General features: G+C 34.4%; 1 protein-coding gene across 1 annotated transcript; it reads right to left on the reverse strand.

The window, feature by feature from the left end:
* Positions 1–1,261: 1,261 nt before the first annotated feature.
* LOC121367783 (carnitine O-palmitoyltransferase 2, mitochondrial-like) lies at positions 1,262–20,154 on the reverse strand. The gene is made up of 15 exons (XM_041492150.1): positions 20,044–20,154; positions 19,180–19,217; positions 17,961–18,163; positions 16,065–16,124; positions 14,339–14,442; positions 13,788–13,921; positions 12,864–12,968; positions 12,148–12,245; positions 11,418–11,564; positions 10,310–10,430; positions 8,721–8,917; positions 8,147–8,316; positions 4,356–4,584; positions 2,112–2,300; positions 1,262–1,520 (listed from the first exon to the last, which is right to left on the reverse strand). The coding sequence occupies exons 1-15, from the start codon at positions 20,113–20,115 to the stop codon at positions 1,372–1,374; spliced, it is 2,016 nt and encodes a 671-aa protein (XP_041348084.1). The 5' UTR covers positions 20,116–20,154; the 3' UTR covers positions 1,262–1,371.
* Between the last annotated feature and the right edge of the window lie 59 nt (positions 20,155–20,213).

Genomic DNA, 20,213 nt, shown 5'->3' on the forward strand with positions numbered 1-20,213 from the left:
AGTTCAGTATAACCATCCACAGTATGAAATATTCAAGCACCCGTGGCACATTCCATCAGCAGTTTAAAACACATTTTCATGATAACACAGGTTTGTAGCATTGAATGTCAATGAGAAATCAAATCCCCAAAAGAAACTGTTAGATACAGAATTTTTACATTAATTAAAATTAGTAAATTAATTTGCGACTGAGATACTGGGATGACATACAAACATCTGAAATGTGTCAACTGACAGCCACACACAGTGGCCTGCAAAATATCTTGCATGTACAGATTGTGCAGGGTCATGTAAAACGTGCAAATGGCAGGCCTTAGATCCTCCAGGTTCAAAGTTGAAAGTTCAGACTACCACTGCAGCTGATCTCAAGCCTCAACTAACCAGTGATCAACCTCACAAAGTCTGCCTGAATGTCTCACTATCTGATGGTGTTTCTGTGACCAGAACACAAGTACATCTCTTTTACAATGTCATGAACAAAACACAATGACCATCTTAGATGATCTATCAGAGGTTTCCTCAAAGGCATATGGCATAGGGGGCCACTACGCCTTAGGTGTGTAAGTCGGATCTTTGGCATCATGTAAGGACCTTAAATCCATTGCCTCTACGCTTTAATTGGCTATATGTGACAATCAACTGTTGGTTGTAACAACTTTAGAAACTTTACAGTACACAGGTATTCACACTTCTAATAAGTGAAGCATGTCCTTCATACCTAATTAGGTGCAGGGCCCTCAGCACCCTTTCATTTAACAACAGTCGATTACCAATTGTCATAGACAACAAAGTTGGCACTTGCATTTGCTTTAAACTGATAGTGAAAATGTAAGCTCCTTAAAAATATCCTGGGGAAAGGTCTGATCTATGTTCTGGACTTTCCCATGTAGCATGCTGAGGCAGGACCAACTGATAAGGTTGATCAATGCTCAGATCATCCCTAACCATAGATGGATGCACACCAACATCATCATCAACGGACCACATGACCATGGGCTACATGCAGAGCTAGCAAAGATTCATCCAATTTTAGTGCACACACATCTGCGTAGTGATATCACAGGCAACAGCATATTCTTGACACCAACATAATGTCCTGAAGTGGACCAACTGTTACAAAGTGTTAACTGTGGTAGCCACAATGAAATCATGAACTAATGTCTAATAAAGTCAGTTTTGTTTTGTGACTAGTATTATATAAGCCATCATACACAAAAGAATTGTAAGAAAGAGTCTACTAGCATATAAAATAAAATATATATTAAACAATAATTTTTTTTTATAATTATGTTGATGATAGAGAAAACACTCATTCTTTTAAGTTATAAATCTGTGCTTGGATAAACACATGCTGATAAACAGTATCCTGCATCATGATCTCTTGCTTGGTACTCTCCCATTAAAAATATCATATATGTCATCCAAACTGTGTTCGCAGCATTTGAGGAAATCATTGATATCTGTTGCGGGGGGATAGTTAGTGATATTGAATCCAAGTCGACCATCTTCGACAGCATAACCTAAAATACAGAGGTCAAAGTTAACAGAATAATGCAAACACATGAAGGACTTTTCAACATCAACAGCACTATATCTCTGTATATCTGTCTGTCTGTATCTGTCTGTCAGTGCATATGTCTGTCAATCTATTTCATCTAGGGATTTCTAGAAAGGATTTTGTTTGAGCCCATTTTCAAGAACTTGTAACCAACTGAAGTACTTTGACGGAACCCTGTATTCCAACATTAACTCACTATTGAAAGTTCCTTGCCTGACAAAAATGAAAAATAAACACAATTAACATCAATTTAAAAAGGTACGAGTCAGTTTAGAAAAACTGCCTTAATCATATATTATTATTATATATCAAGTGCACCACTGTATAACCTTCCCATTCTGGTTTTTTGACAAATGTTTGAGAAAGTCACTAGCCCTCTCAGAAGCCTTCGCTAGTGCCCTATGTATTATAGTAATACACTTGATAATTTCCACTAGACCAGACCAAAAATTCACTAGCCAGGACCAAGGGCTAATAGATTTGTCAAACCCTAGTACTAATAGAGGAATTACTGTACAAACTATAGTTAAAAGAAAACCTAGTCACAGCCTACCGATTCCATAGCCATCTGGAACGACCGCTCCAAAGCCTCCAATCAGAACAGATGGGTCAGAGAGTGTTGATGTTGATAAAATGATGTGGTTCAGTTTCTTGTAGGCCGGATCCTCAAACAAATCGAGAGCCTTTCCAGAGTCCTCAGCCAAGTGTCGCAAAGCAAACAAATGTCTGTCAAATCCCTTACCTAAAACATTGAAATAGCAATTAAAAAAAAGTTTGTTTTGTTTAACGACATCACTAGAGCACATTGATTAATTAATCATCGGTTACTGGATGTCAAATTTTTTTTAAAATTCTTACAAGTAGTTATCAGAGGAAACCCATTACATTTTCGTTATGCAGCAAGGGATCTTTTATATGCAGTTTCCCACAGACAGGATAGCACATACCATGGCCTTTGATATACCAGTTGTGGTGCACTGGATGGAACTGAAATAACAATAAATGAACAAGCACTTTGAGAGTACTTCTAAAGTGATACATGTTCCCTACCAAGCCCAACAATTTTTCTTATCTCCTAAATTCAAGAGCTATAACTCTGAAAAGTAGGTAAATCACCATGAAATTTCAACTTGATCTGTAAAGCTATATACAAATGATTTGACCGATTACTATTATATAACAAAGACTATTGCTTTTTGTTCCTGTAATTCTGATAGATTCACCAAATTTTGGCCAATTTGCCACAATTTATTTAAAATGTAGGTTTTGGTTTGGTTGTTGTTGGTTTTTTGTTGGTTTTTTTAGCCCGAATATTGAGTACATAATTGGCCTCTCTTGCTGAGTTATTGTTGTTGTTTTTTGTCTCTGTGGAGAGAAGAAAAGAAATTGATATATTAAATCTTCATGTAACTATGTACCGTATTATACTTGTCTCTCTTATTATGTATGTGGATATCATGTTAATAAAAATGGAAAAAAAAAAAAAAAAAAAAAAAATACAAATGATAAAGCTATTTACAAAATTTCATCTTGGTATTTCCAGGCATTACAAAAATCTTGATTTTTTTTTTCCACATCTCCTAAGTTTAAGGACCGTAACTCCGTTAAAATGGGTATATCACTATGAAAGTCAAACTTGATCTGTAACAGTATGTGATAAACTTATACACAAAATGACAGCTCAATATCTATAGGTCTTCTGAAAAAAAGTTTGGAACACTAATTTTCACATCTCCTAAGATCAAGGGCCATAACTCCATAAAAAATAGGTAAATTGTGATGAAAGTCAAACTTGATCTGTAACAGTACATGTTGAAGCTATAGACAACATTTCAGCTCAATATCTCAAAGATTTCTGAAAAACATGTGGGACAGACAGGCAGACGGACGGTGATGAAACCTATAGTCCCCTCCGGTTGGCCCTGTACGGGACTAAAAGTATACAAAAGAAAATTATAGACTCTTATTGTAGAGTAATGTATTATTCAAGTATTAAGACTACATCATCGTCACCTCAGGACAATCACTGTGGAACATGTTTTCTTCTTCCAACTATTACACTACTTTTTTATTTTTTCAAGATATCATGTGGAATTTTTTTTTTTAGTAAAAGATAAGTTTTAATATGCCAATAATGGCACTATTTCACAGTTGGTATTGTATTTGTTATTGGTGACCTAGTTGCACAAAACCAAACTTGTTTAATAAAAGAATAATAAATAAACCCAGCACTGAATTTAATTTAATGTTCTGACAAAGCAGCATTTTAATAAATATTTTTAAGGCTTGTATAATGGATGCATGGTTCAAACCTTTTATATCAGTAAATTATCATTTTGTGGATTCAGTAACCTGTAAACTGAAGTACACTATGTAACATTGTGTAACTTGTAATGAAACAGTATCAATGAAACAAATATAATTCATATTGATTCCCTATCATATTTCTTGACTAAACTCTCATCTCCAAATTTACACATAATTCAATCTTTTTTTCAATGGTATTTTTACAATACAGTGAAACCCCTCTAAACCAGAAACTCATGGAACCAAGGAAAAAAGTCTGGCTTTAAGGGGCATCCAGTTTAGAGAGGTTCTATAATATATTGATATTTAAAAAAGGGTAGTAAAAAAATGTCCTGTTTTAATGGAATTCCAGTTTACAGAGGGTTGGGTTTTGATGGGTTTCCCTTACCTTTGTTCAACACCCAATAGCCTATCTCTATTTTTGTGCTAGGGTGTCGTTAAACATATTCATTGATTGATGAGTTTCACTGTGTTACAAAGAGAAATGTACCCATTGCTGCTTCCCTTGTGAGCTGTTGGTGCATCTCTGAGCAGTTCTTCAGTCCCTGCTGAAGCTCCTCCACTGTGGGTGGAGTCTTTGAATTGAAGATCAGATCACACATCCTCTTTGTAGCTACCGTACACGGTCGCACCGTCTCCGTCCGGCCATGCTTAAAGGCTGCAGTACTACAGGACTCGTACGTTCCCACCGTTTTACCCGTTTGTCTGAAGTACGCGAGCTGTAAAGGAACAAGAATTCAGCGTAATTAAATGTCTCGCCTACCATAAACAGTTTAATACACAGAGATAAATATCCCTAGGTGGAACCATAAACCTAGGTCGTATATAGTTTGTGAGATACTGATTTAAATGCGAAACTTTAATGTTAAACTGTACAGTAACATAAAGGTTGCTACCATCGTAAATGAAAGGAACATTTTGTTTTCAAAATCTTGATTAGCGATATTTCTATTCAATTGAAAATTGATTAGCAACTACTGTTGTAATGTTTTGAAATTGTGTAGCGATCTATAAAACTTGCGCAGTGAATCGTGATGCGATACTGAACAAAATGTTCCCAGAAAAGTAATACATATATCAGACCTTTTTATTTCGTAAAGGTGAGACAAAAAACTTTTTGTTTGTTTGTTTTAAACCTCATAATGTGTCCACCCAATCTTTGTTAACTATCCCCACACTGAAAGGATTTAGAGAGATAGAAATAAAATATGGTAGTAATATTTCACTGAACTAATATAATGAAAGCTTAATTATTACAACAGCAAGTTAGTAACTATAAGGTAGAAGGAAGATAAAATCTAAGAGGCCATAACTTTTAGAAAGAAAAAAAAGAGGACTTGAAGATATGGAAATAAAACAAATATTGATCATAATCTGATAAATTATCCAACCTGTTGTACTTGTATTTGAAATTTGTAGGAACAATTGTTCTTGTAAATTTGTGGAAGGCAACAGTCAGATGTGGAAAAGAAGTATTTAATAATGTGTAAGTGACTAAAACCTGAATACTTAACCACACCAGTCCATTAAAACAGTATGGGAATACACTTGGTGATAGGTCAGGTTAATGTTTATAACACCAACACTGGTTGTGACGTGTGGGAGATGAATCGCACAGATTCCCTGTTCTTTAAAAAAGTCTGTCGGCACATCTCCCAACTTGCTCTAGGTGCACTTAATAACTCAACAGTAAAACTTAGCACTGTTAAGCTGATAACACACCACTGTTATTTTCATAAAGAGAAATAATAAGAAATCTGAACTATCATATAAATTAATAGCACATATACAAAAAAAACTTTTTATGTAGGAAGACATGTACCCGAATAGGTTAGGTTATAAGACAACTATACAAATGAATTATCTTATCTGTTGCAAACAAAAAATAATTCAAATGTATTAAAAATATATGTAAAATTGTAGATGGACAAGAAATTACTCTTCCTAAAATTGACTTGCATATTTGGCCATTTTATTTCATAAAGGTGAGACAAAAAACATCGAGAGTTTGTTTTAAAACATGTGTCCGCCCAACCTTTGATAACTGGCCCCACACTGCAAGGATGTAGATACATGTACAAAGAAATAAAATATGGTAATAATATTTCACTTTACCATACACTGAACTGATATAAGAAAAAGCTTAATAGTTGCAACAGCAAGTTAATAACTATACGGTAAAAGAAAAAGAAAATCTAACGGGTCATAACTCTAGAAAAAAAGTGGACTTTAAGAAATGGAAATAAAACAAATATTGATCATAATCTGATAAATTATTGAACCGGTTGTACATGCATTTGAAATTTGTAGGGCCAATTGTCCTTGTAAATTTATGGAACACAACAGTCGGATAAAATAAAAAGAATGAATGTGAAAAAGAAGTATTTAAATGTCATTTCAATAATGTGTAAGTGACTAAAACCTACACCCAAACTGAAGAAACCCTTTGATTGGTTTCTCTTTTCATGAATACTTAACCTGACCAGTCAATTAGTAAAGTAGGGGAATGTACTTGGTGATAGGTCAGGTTAATGTTTATAACACCAACACTGGTTGTAACATGTGGGAGATGAATCGCACAGATTCCCTGTTCTTTAAGAAAGTCTGTCGGCACATCTCCCAACTTGCTCTAGGTGCACTTAATAACTCAACAGTAAAACTTAGCACTGTTAAGCTGATAACACACCACTGTTATTTTCATAAAGACAAATGATAAGAAATCTTAATTATCATATACATCACTAGCACATATAAAAACATATATATGTAGGAAGACACTTACCTGAGTAGCCAGTTATGATTTGTACATTAATTTTTTTTTGTAAAACAATTAACCAAATAAACAGTTATGTTACCTACATATTTAGATTATAAGAGTTATCAAAATAGCTAGTTACGTTATCTGAATAGATAGGTCAAACAATAGTTACATGAATAGCTAATTACTGTGAAATCATTTATTTTTTAGTCTTAAATTTCTGTGGTTTTACTAAATTGCACATTTTACTGAAGTTAATGTATACAAGGTAGCAGGGTGGGGAAAAGCCCCCTTTTCCCGGTCTTGGACCGATTCTCGATATCTGAGACCGAAATTATTTTTTAAAAACGTGTGTTTGCCGGTCCCACTTTTGTCATTTTTGTCGGTCCGGAGCACCTGTCCTTTTCTATTATAGGAACAAATTCCCATCTGACAATTGGATCGGCCTGCCCAGGCATTGGTATCTTGTGCATGATTTAAAATAATAATAAATAAATAAATAGTGGTCAAACTGACTGGTGTTTCAGACGTCTGTGATTTTAAAGTCTGCCATAAGTCGGACCTACAATCAATCTACTGCCACTAGGCTAGACATTTGTCAAAGCCGCTGAGCTGGTAACGAGATAAAACAGACGTTAACAATAACAGCATTCTTGGTGAAAAAGCTACCAAGGTATTACAGCCCAATTAAAACAAAGGACCCAGAGTTTGCAACTGGTCACAATCAACACATGTCAACAACGCCTGTGTACGGAGCTCTGTCGCCAGTGTCGGGTCGAGTGTCCGAGTCCGACTCCCGAGGCAAGAGGCTGTTGTGAAATACAAAACTGCTTGAAATAGCATAAAATATTCTGAAATAATCTATAAATGTGTTTCTTGACTGTTCAATGTAGTGTATCAAATAATTATAAAAGACTTTAAAATTTAAAAAAAAGGTTTACACCTTTTTTTTTTTAAGTGGGAGTGAGCTGGAATAGCTAAACCGGTTATCTTTAGAGCCAGGAGAGGTCAAATGTCATCCAATCGGCGACAACGTTATTAATTGCTTTGTTTAAACGTGTGCTAGCTCAAGTTGTCATACGCTCCAACGGTGTTATTGTTTATTAATTTTCAGGATAGTACTGAATACTGGTTCTTTTTATACATATATGGGAGTTAAAATGCATAACTTTTATTCCTTTTTTATATTATTTATTCCATTATGAAAATATATATAATTAGTTTTTTTCACTGATGTGATCAAACATTTTGTTTTTCTTTCATGTTTTGATGTTTATCGTTTCGCGTTCATGATTCAAGATAAAAATATACAAATGTCACTATGATTTTGTTTTTAAAACACTATTTGGCAAATATCACCTTTTAAAAATGATTTTATAATTTTTATTTGTATTCCTTTCTTCTAATTCCCCACCCCTGGAAGGTAGTATCATAAATTTGGAGAAAACTTGACCACGAATTACATGAAAATTAGACTTGTGATTTCACAGTATATGTCATCTAGAGAACGACTTGTACGTTACCTGAATAGCTAATTGTAAGACTGAGTCGGGACTAAGCTTTTGCTGTTTGCATTTTTTGCGAGTGAATGTTTGGTACTCCAGATGTTGTAGATCTAGGCTGGCGGTCTTCTTGTCAAACTTTGTCTTAGCTTGTTTAATGGCTTCTTTTGTAGCTCCATCCAGCTTAAATTCTAAAGAAATAAACACAATTTTTTCTCTTACATCAGTTTTGGTGATATCACATTATTTCAGCTAACCAGGGAAAATTTTGTATGTATCACATCACGATTAAATAAGCAAGTTTCAAAGATCGCTAAACAATTACTAAAATGTTAAATATTAGCTGTTTATATATTTTCAAATTGTGACTAATAAAAACTAGGAAAGAAAATGTTCCCTGCTATCTCGTATGAATTTTTTTTTTATGTTCTGAAAGAGGAAATTAATGATATCTAATAACTCTAATAATAACTTTATTAAAGCCTTGCTTTTTTTTAAACAACATAATGCTCACAGCGTTTTTAAATTCAGACCAATTATACATGGTTTATGTTGACAGTTATATTTTAATTAGACTGTCATAATTTATTCATACCCAATCGCTGCACTCTCTGAGATGAATTTGCATCGCTCGGTTTGGTTGTGGGATGAACCTGTGGTTTTTCAGTCGAGTCTTTAAAAACTTCACGGAAATATCTTAGCACGGCAACTCCATCACCCCATGAATGCTCAAAGTTTACACAAGCTACTCCGTCATCTGACATGAGCAACTGGAAGCATTTGTCAAACCATCTGCAAAGATATATGGTTCAGGGGTGCTTGAAAAAAAATATAATTCCAAGTTGTAAACTTGTAATATAAACTTGTTTGTGTTTGAGGGGACTTGTAAGAAAGTAAGTTCTGGTTCCATCAAAATAGTCAACAACAATGTTTTTCAGTAACAAATCTAGCTATTTTCACTAATAATAAAACAAAGTATCCTAAAAATATAATAATAAATGTGTTCAAAATAATTCTGCTACACTTCCAATTAAATTTTATAATATTTTGCTATTTTATCAACTAAAATTTTTGAAACTTTATCAAGTACTGAATTGCGTCATTTTCCCACTTGAAATGGCACAAAAAAGTATTAAAATAGTCTCACACCACTTTTGCACCGATCGATTGTCATCGACGGAACATTTTAGGGATGTGCTTTATTTTTTTTATCATGAAAACGGAGTTCAGAGAAATACGAGCTCTAGAGCATTTCGGATGCTATTTTCATGTCAGAAGCTGTCGAAATGGTAACTCGAATGCAACATTAAATCATCCACCCCAACCACACAAAACTCAGGGTTGCAATACAACTCTGATAAAAATATAAAAACCAAAAACAGTGACAAAACACTGGTTGTAACATGTAGGAGACGAATCGCACAGATTCCCTGTTCTTTAAAAAAGTCTGTCGGCACATCTCCCAACTTGCTCTAGGTGCGCTTAATAACTCAACAGTAAAACTTAGCACTGTTAAGCTGATAACTCACCACTATTATTTTTGTCAACAGTATTAAGAAAACTTTTTAATGTATTTCAACAATATAATATTCCAAATGTACAAATTATGTTATATTTTCTGTAACAGTTAAAGTTTTCTAGTTATATACATTAATATAACTCAACATCAAGCTTGTGTCTCAATACACATCACTGGTTTCCTGTTGTCTACTCAGTTAATGACCGCCAGATGAAAGATGTGTTAAAGGTCTGGGGCCTAATTCACTACACTCTCGCAACTTTGCAATCTCGCAGTGCAATGCTAAAAGACTTACAAAGAGGATGCTTTGTTGTCTAGCAGAGTCTAAGAGACCTTTGTGAATTAGGCCCCTGGTCGATAATAGACATTAGTGATGTCATTACTGGAGAGAAATATAGAAAGCTTTTGTTTGACAAAAACATTATATGAAAGAGATGCCATGGCCTTTTATATACTAGTGATAGACCATTGGTTGAAATGTGGAAATAACCATAGGCATTTGTCCCATATTTACAGTACTCTAGTATTTAAATAAAAATGGGTTTAAATAAAATGACCCTCACCACAAACACCATCATCACAATCATCACCAGGTAAGTCAGTTCTACTTGATACTTAAATATCTTATTACGTGTGCTATGATTTGTGTCATAATCTGCACAAACCTGTTGATTCCATCGCTGTGAAGAAATGACCTGGAAATGTCGTTGGGGTCCGTCAAATGTTTATCATCCAGGGCCAAAGCAAACATCGCACCATCTATCAACTTAAGTAAATGCTCATTTCCTGAAAGATTTTAATATATAAATTTAAACAACTGAATTGAAAGCCATACATAATTCACTGTCCTGATACACAGATGTTCAGTTTGTTTTATAATTCATGCAGGCATTAATAATTCAAACCCAAACTGTGAATATATATATAAAATCAGGGCTAGCCCTGCCACTCGCCAAATTTGCCAATTGACGAATTTTAAGAACAATTGGTGAATTTTGTTAATTTGGTGGAAAAAATATTCATGCAATAATTGATATTTGCTTGAAAATAACTGAATTTTGCATTTTTGGACATAATTTGGCAAAATGTTTTGGACACTCAGAGCTAGCTTGTTGAATTTCACTTCTTTCTTACAATTGATTCCGTGCATGAAAACATGATCCTGATAGACGAGGTGTGTATGCCTTGGACAGCATTCTTGAACATTTAATTTGACATAAGCACAAAATAAAAAAACCAAATGAAGGTTATTTTTGCTATTAAATACTGGCTCTCTCACTCACTCACTCACTCACTCACTCACTCACTCAGTTTGATTCAAGACATAAAAAAGGCATATTGTTTTTAATAGTGAACTCTTTTATCTTACCTTGCATATGTGTCACAAAAGTTAGGAATTAAAATCATATGATGCACTCTATTCTTGTTTGATAACGTTAAGACAACACACCACCATGTGTCGTGTTGTTATTTGCTGCAGCAGCTTAATATAGTCTGGTATTAGGAAATAGTTCCTCATAAAAAACAAATACTACAAAATTCTGATATGCTTTTTAAAATCTTTCTTTTATGATTACACATTGGTTGACCTCTGAAGTATTTAAATAACCCATTTGTTTGAAGTTACTTGTTATATGTAGACCTAACTGATAACAATTGAGTGGTATTGTGCCACTTGTATAACAGCAACACGAGGCAGTGGTCAGGCATAGGTTAATTGAAAAATGATACCAGTAAAATTGTTAAAAAAGTAAAGAATTAATTAAAGCACACCTGAGTTAACGAGGTTGGTCCTCACATCTGCCCACACATCCCTGTTCTCCGTAGTCATGACTCCCACTGGGTATTCTGGTATTGGAGCCGAGTCCTCCAGAATGTATTTTATATGTGACATGATGTCTTCTGCTGGGTATATATTGCCTGGCAGAAACAAAGAAGAATTAGAGTACCGGTAAAATACATGATGTGCATTTCAAACAGTGTAGATTCTTTAAAAATATATACTAATTACAAATTACTATCAAACTTATTATAGGAAGCCATGACTTTTTGTGAGTAACAGGATCCCAGCCTCTCCTAAAAATTAAGTACAGTTCTGCTCAAATCCAAACACATTATTCTGTCTAGAAAATTGTGAGGGGTGAAAAAAACAAATTTGAAATGCTGGTCTGACAGGACAAGCACTGACCACTATGGGCAGAACCCTGTATACCTTAAAACAGACCTGTAGTTGTGGCCATTATTTTCAAAGATTAATCAATGCAGTCATGCATTTACCTAGATACATTTGACATTACATTCAGAATGTATAATTGTTACTGCACTGATAAAAATAATAGTCAGCACAGAATTTGACAACAATTTTTAGATTTTAGATTTTAAGATTTAATCTTTGAATATTTAAACTTAAATCTAAATACAAATGTACTGCAAATGCTACAACAAATAACTTTCCTAACTTTTTGGGATAGACAGGTAAGAGCTACTCAAGGGAGGGAAATACCGTTTGAATCCAGGACATCAAAAATATAGAAGTTTCCTTTCCTCAGCACTACAAGATGACGTGCAGTCTCGTCTGTGTACAACTCATCCTTGCTTTTTCTGTAATAAATCAGCACTTCATATGACTACATGGTATTGTGAAAACACAGCAACGTAGACCCTTGAAAAACTAGTGCTTACTACAATCATTGCACTGTGAACAAGTGTTTTAATAACTCTTAGTTATCCACAAATACATGTGACAATGTTTAAACATTAAGGAAAACCAAATCTGAAATTAAACCAATAACCAAACACACACCACCACCATCTCAATGACCATTTTACATCCATGTCAAGGCTAGCTCTGACACTGATCAAATACAGCAATTGGCATATTTTATTTTAATATAATAATTTTCGTAGAAAATAAGTGGGTTTCTGCAATTGTTGAAGTTTTATAGATAAATTGTCAAAATTTTATGATAACTAGAGCTTGCCCAGAGACTGACCAATAATTGATCAGATTCCTACATCTAGAATCACCAACAAATCTGAATTACATTAACTGTAACATGACAACTGCATCTACAGACCAACAATAACTTAAATTATTGAGTGCGAAACAAGAGTATGGTTCTACTTGAATGACATACAAAACTTGTTGGTATTTTACTCAATAACAAAAGGGGTAATATATTTTATCTGTATTTTCTTCAAGTTAAAATTAACAATCACCTTGGTATTCGTGTTGAATTGAACAGCCGCTTGTACTGACTCATGTCGAGAGGAAAGGCCTTGTACCAGTAAGCTCCATACCATGATATGGCTTGTGGAAGAAATCTGAAAATTAACAATATAAAACATATTAGAGTAATTATCTTGCATTTTCTTTTTGTTAAAATACATAACTGTATATGCCTAAACATACAGGTATTGCTATTTACTTGTAAGTTAGAGTTTAAAAACCATCTTGTTTATGTGAAAGGGATGTCATCATGTTTAAATATATAAACTGCTACAAAGTAAAACATTTGGTTACTTAAAATTATCCTAAAAGACATTGATGAAAACTAAGAAAAGTCCATGAATAAATTCTGAAATACAATCATTTTAATGAATATTATGCTGTAATTAAAATACAAATGAGATATCAAAGTTAAGTTACGTTTATGTCACGTGATAAGGAAATCACTTTTATTTATTCAGTAATAACATTCTGTCAATAAATATTTTTAATTTAAAATAAATCCTGATATCATGAAACTATAGCAATAACATTTTTCAGATACAACATTATGAAGAAAGGAAGGAAATGTATTATTTAACAACGCACCCAACACATTTTATTTATGGTTATATGGCGTCAGACATATGGTTAAAGACCACACAGATATTAACAGAGGAAACCCGCTGTCACCACTTCATGGGCTACTCTTTTTGATTAGCAGCAAGGGATCTTTTATATGCACCATCCCACAGACAGGATAGTACATACCACAGCCTTTGTTACACCAGTTGTGGAGCACTGGCTGGAACGAGAAATAGCCCAACAGTTCCACCGACTGGGATCGATCCTAGATCGACCGCACATCAAGCGAGTGCTTTACCACTGGGCTACGTTCCGCCCATACAACATCATGACCACTGTCCAATACAAACCTAACAAACTTCCTGAACTTCTCATTGTCACTTTTGGCTGGATTCAAGTGAAAGACCTCTGGTTCCAAGATTTCTTTATTAAGTGTTTTCATAAACCTTGCTGATGAAACAACCATATTAGTTGCTCGCAACAGCTAAAAGAAAAACATTTTGTTTCGCCACTTAATATATATATATATAAGAAAGAAAGAAAGAAAAAGCTCAACAAATATTTAAATTTTACATGTAACTGGATCAAAAGTTTAACTATCATCTTGAAAATGCAGGTTATTTTAAATTAAGGAAGAAAAACAATACCCTGCAAAGTTTGTTAGTGTTCTCACTGGTCCATTTTAGCAATGATTGCACACACCCTTTCATGTTTTATGACCCCCCGTTCACGATTTGCTGCAGCCCTTTATTTTTCCACGTCCCTCTTTATTTTTCCACAAACTACTATATTTTACTCCAGACAGCTTCATTTCACGCAGATGGCCCCTTTAATTTTCACCGAGCAAGAACACTGCTAGTATATGAGATACTTTCACTTGGTTTAATGACAGCAGACGTACCTGGTTGTTATATTCCGGTTTAGGGTCGTTATTGAACACCATGAACGGGTTGTGTGTTATCACAACAGGGGATCTGTCCTTCAGGTACATATCAAACCACAGGTCTGAAAAAAAACAGTTGCTTTATTTTATATTTACAACAGCTGTATGCAAAACATAAATCATTGATATCAAATATTAGTATTAAAAATATCTGTCTAAAACTAATACACAGGATTCAGATTTTGCTTTGGATGTGATTTTGTTCTAGTAAATTACCAAACTTTTCACAATTGGTAAAATGTAATAAAATCAGTTCACCCAAGAGCTAGCTGCATCAGCATTAAAACTCACAAATGTGTTTGGCAAAATAATTTCTATAATCATACAGCCCTCGGAATTTGTGCCTGCAATCAGCAAAAACGGTGTTGCAAAACTGATCTGCAACAGCATTTTTATAATTATCAGGATATTACTTTGTTATTATCTGTACTAAATTGCTTTTGCTTTATGATAAAAATTTTAAGGGCTGCATCATCTCAATTGTTTAGAAATAAAACATGCTGCATAAAACTGCTGCTCAAAACTGCCATCTGTAAAATTAGATAAAAACAGGTACTAACTACATATTAGTAAGTTAATGGAAAAATGGACGATGAACAAATGAATGAATGTTTAATGACACTCTAGCATGAAACATATACTGGCTATAGGATACTAAATAAAGGTTGACATGTGAAAAAATAGAAAACAATAAGTAGACGATGCACCGACAGTAACCTCTTGACAAGTATAATCTCAAAATGTTAATCACAGGGTTTTATTTCTCAAATTTGACATGAAACCCATGGCTTTCACTTTGGAAATTTTAACATCGTTTAAAAAAAAAGAGGGAATATTCAATTTTATTTCAAAAACATCTCATTATGTTAAGTTAGAATTTAAAAGAGTAATACTATACACGTGCTTGCATTTAATAACCAGGGCTTCTAGATTATGGTAGCCCCGCTCCCATGGCAAGTGATATTCAGTTTTGGGCTAGTAAATAACTACTATTGTCATGCCCGACGGCTAGTAAAATAAAAATGGTCAAATGTTGCACTTAAGTCTAGTTTGTAAATATGAATATCCTGACTCCACCCAAAACCCCAATGTTAGTATTTTTAAGCTCTATCTCCATCTTTAGGTGACATATCTGATTATTACTATTATTTAGTCACATTGTATTAACTTAAAGTAAAGTAGAGCTAGTGAATTTTTAATCGTGGCTAGTAAATTTCTAAAATCACTGATCCCATGGCTAATTGATTTTATATAAATTCTAGAAGCCCTGATAATAATAAAATTATTCAAATTAATATATTTATTTTGCATTATCAATCATAATAGGGAAGAGAACAGGTGCTAGTCAAGCATTACAAATGATTTTTAAAATATATCTTTATATAATAAAAAAAAAAGGGAATTATTTACATTCAGACTGGGAATTTTTTACTCCAAAATTGGGAATAAAAAATGACATAGCCTTTGGGGAATGGTGCCGATTAACTGAGTCTAGAAGCATAGCTGATAAAACTCATTATGTCTGGAATCATGTTCATTTGTTCAAAAAGTGTGTCACAGTATAAATATTTTAAGTATAGAATCATTAATATTACATCATATGAATATATCAACATGTTACAAGAAGACTGTTAAGTTACATGTGAAATAATCTTCATTCTTCAACAAATCAACAGTGTGTTACCTGAAATGTAGCTGGTGTGCTTATTGTTCTTGTCTTTAGCCACAAGTTCTTCATGCAGGACTGAAACACAACCAGTTTTCAGTTAATATTTTTATAGACATATTTTATTTTAACTTTTTAACTTTGTAGCTGAGTATTTCCTCAATAGCAATTCCTACACCCTTCACAGTGCTGCCACTCTGCATTGTCAAAAAAAGTTTGGAATCTTGCCCAAAAAATGTATCAAAATGGTCGTAAATTTTTTTTCCATCAACTTACCCCGATAGGTAACCATATAACATTCGCAACCTTTGTCCTACTAATGTTTGCTGCTTATGACCAACCTCAAGGAAGGAAAGAAATGTTTTATTTAACGACACACTCAACACATTTTATTTTTGGTTATACGGTGTCGGACATATGGTTAAGGACCACAAAGATATTGAGAGAGGAAATCTCCTGTCGCCACTTCATGTGCTACTCTTTTCGATTAGCAGCAAGACAGGATAGCACATACCATGGCCTTTGTTACACCAATTGTGGTGCACTGGCTGGAGCGAGAAATAGCCCAATGGGCCCACTGACTGGGATCAATCCCAAACACGACTGCGCATCAAGCAAGCGTTTTACCACTGGGCTACGTCTCGCCCCAAAACCTCAAGGAATGGTGTGTACCATGTTGTGAGGATTTGTGATTGTTGAACACTCTGTTCTGCATATTTCAGTACCCTGTCACTTGGTCACCGAGAGCAAACACTCCACCGAACAAAAAAACAAAACACTCCTGAAAAAAGACTAGCAAATCACAAATCTTATGATGGTCAAATTTGAAATTGGAATTCTTAAGTTATTTTTTGCAGAAAAAAGTATAAAAAAGTATTTAAAAAGTAGTATTTCCAAGAAAAAAGTATAATACTTTTAAAAAAGCACTTCCATCAGTACCTCCAGTAATCTGTTATTATTTTATGTTCTTTGAAAGGCATAGTATCACCAGTTTTGTCTAATTTGGATTTTAAATGAAGCACTAAGATAGCTTCATGGAACAGGTCCCAGGCCCATAGTAACCGGGGTGGTGGGTGGTGGGGGAGGACCTGTGCACTCCCACCCCAGATCAAAATGTATGTTTTTGTCCGACTCTATATACATAAAAATATGGTTTGTGCAACCCCACTAGAGTCTATGACCCCATCACTAGAGATTGTGTCCCCCCCCCACCCCACCCTCCAGATATCATTCCTTTGGACCTACAGTCCATGCCTTAAACTTAATGTATTCATATAAACCAGATGTAGGAAGTTCACTAAACAATGTAGCATTAGTAATAACTGTGCAATAAGCTTTTAAAAGCAAATTATGAAAATATTAATCTCGCCCAATATGACTGCATGAGAGTGCCAACCATCTTTTAGAAAGACTCCAGTGGATACTAATCACTGTATAATATTTACTGGTGTAGACTTGCAATTCAAAATATACATAGACATAAACCTCTCCTATTAGGTACGAATTTATGTAAATAAATTTATTTCTACACACATTTAGATTTTAAGAGATCACTGTATATGTAACTCGATAGCTGACAGTTTAGTATAGTAAACAGCATTTCAGCTTAGATAAACAAGCATTCTGAGAGTACTGCTAAAGCAATATATGTCCCCTACCAGGCCAAACACATTTTTGTATCTCCCAAGTTCAAGGGCATCAACTCTGTGACAAAGGAGTAAATCAACATGGAAGTCAATCTTGATCTGTAACAGTTATCCACTAAACTTCAGCTCAATATCTTGAGGCATTGTGAAAAAAGTCTGGAAAACTATACATGTATGAGTGAGAAACAGACAGATGGAAGGACAGATATGAAACATACAGTCCCCTCTGGTTGAACTGGTTAGGGACTAATAAAAACGATGAACCTACCAGTTCCATCTCCTTGTAAGAATCCCTTGACAATAGTTTCAGTGTTTGCGTATTCAGCAGATGACAGCAGAGGTAACTGAGCTTTGAGATATCTCTCGCAAGTCTTCTCCAGTTTAGGTATTGGCAGCCGTGGTAAGCTTTTTTGAAAATGGTATGTTGGAACAATACTTCTGTGAAGATACTCCCTTTCATCAGATGTTGCACTGTATATATAAAAAAAAGGAATGTTGTATATTACCCGTTAATATATTTTCAGTGAATAGACAGAAACTGAGCTCAACCTTTAAAATACATGCAGGGGTGCAGAAAGTACTCGCCCACTCGCCAAATGCGAGTAAATATTCTGACGGACGAGTTAAAAAATACAACTACTTGTCCGACGGGCGATCTGTCTTTTTCTGACAACTGTAAACTCCCCCTTCCCCCCATCAAATCTGCAACTCAGCCATGCCAGAATTCCAAACCAATCAAACAAACTGTTCAGAATTATGAAGAAATACACAATATTTACCGCACTGAGAATAAATGAGAATAAATGTGAAAAACTTAAGTCTTTTCCAGAATATTTTTTTATTTATAATTACCGGTATTGTTTTGTTAATCATGGTTTGTGGGGGGAGTATGGGCTTGATTTTGTTTACCACGTGATGTTGATCACTTGGCCAACCAAGTGTCATTAATAATATTTTTGTCAAATTTATATCTATCATTTGAAGTGCATATTATAATATTGTTAAACAATAATATATTGTTCTATAGGCAGGCGGACTAGTAGAAATACTGGCAGGCTAGTACGTTTTAGTTGGTTCTGGTCTGGAGGGCTAGTGAAATATTTTCCATTTCTACACCACTGTACATGTAATATGGTTTGTTGAAACTTTATTTATTTTTATATACAGTAAAACCCCTCTAAACCAAGTAAAATGTCTGGTTTTTAGGATATATCTGCTTTAAAGAGGTTAAGTTCTGTATTGATTTTTAAAAAAGGACCGTGAAAAATGTCTGGCTTTGGGTGGGAATTCCAATTTACAGAGGGTCTGGTTTTGAGAGATTTCAATGTACATATCCTCACATCTTTTACTAAAATAATATAAAGTAAAATGAAAATACACACCAACCAATCTGAACACTGATAAATGCAGCAAATCAAATTATCTATTTGGAATTCAGTTGTTTTACATATAAGTATAGTATACTTACAATTATCAAAAATGCTTACCTATAAAGGCGAACACCAGAGCAGCATTTTGACAATGTCTGGAAGACAAAAAAAAATAGAATTAACTGCAAGGAATTTTTTATATGCACAATCACACAAACAGAAAGGAATTGTTTTATTTAACGATGCACTCAACACATTTTATTTACGGTTATATGGCGTCAGACATGGTTAAGAACCACACAGATATAGAGAGAGGAAACGTGCTGTTGCCATTTCATGGGATACTCTTTTTTGAATCGCGGAAAGGGATCTTTTATATGCACCATCCCACAGACAGGGTAGTACATACCACAGCCTTTATGACACCAGCTGTAGAGCACTACTGGAACTAAAAAAAACAAAAATAAGAAAAAAGTTTGATTTGTTTAACACCACTAGAGCACATTAGTTTAGTAATCATTGGCTATTGGATGTCAAATATTAAACTGGGTAGCACATACCACAACCTTTGATATACCAGATGTAATGTACTGGCTGGAATGAGAAATAGCTCAATGGGCCACCGACGGGAATCGATCCAAAACCGACCGTGTTTCAGGTGAGTGATTTACCAATGAACTACATCCCACCCTCCCTTATAGCAAGGCTCTAAAGACTAACCCTAAAACTAGCCTTAACCTTAGCCTTAACCATAAAAAGGGGGGTACGGGTCGAATTCATGCCATAATTTACAAAAAAAACCCAACAACATTTTTATAGAATGATGGGACGGCCTATAAGTATAAGTAATCAAGGCAGGATGGTGTTCCACCATCGTGACCATGATCACTGTCACCATGCAGTCGGTTGCAATTTGTTTTCCTATATTAGAATAAGCATTAATGATTTATGACGTTTTAGTTTAAATATTGCATGTCATACTGGGATTTGTAGCTGAGAAGCAAACACCATGCAGTAACAACTCTGGTGTTTAGCTGATACTACTCTCCACATTTTTTTCAAAACAAAACGAACTTTGGACTGCGGGCACTGTGGTCACAGAGTGGAGAAAAACAACAAAAAAGCGCAACCCGTAGTTATCTCCCCTGCGA

Source organism: Gigantopelta aegis, chromosome 3 (assembly GCF_016097555.1).
Source record: "Gigantopelta aegis isolate Gae_Host chromosome 3, Gae_host_genome, whole genome shotgun sequence".
Lineage (NCBI taxonomy): Eukaryota > Metazoa > Mollusca > Gastropoda > Neomphalida > Peltospiridae > Gigantopelta > Gigantopelta aegis.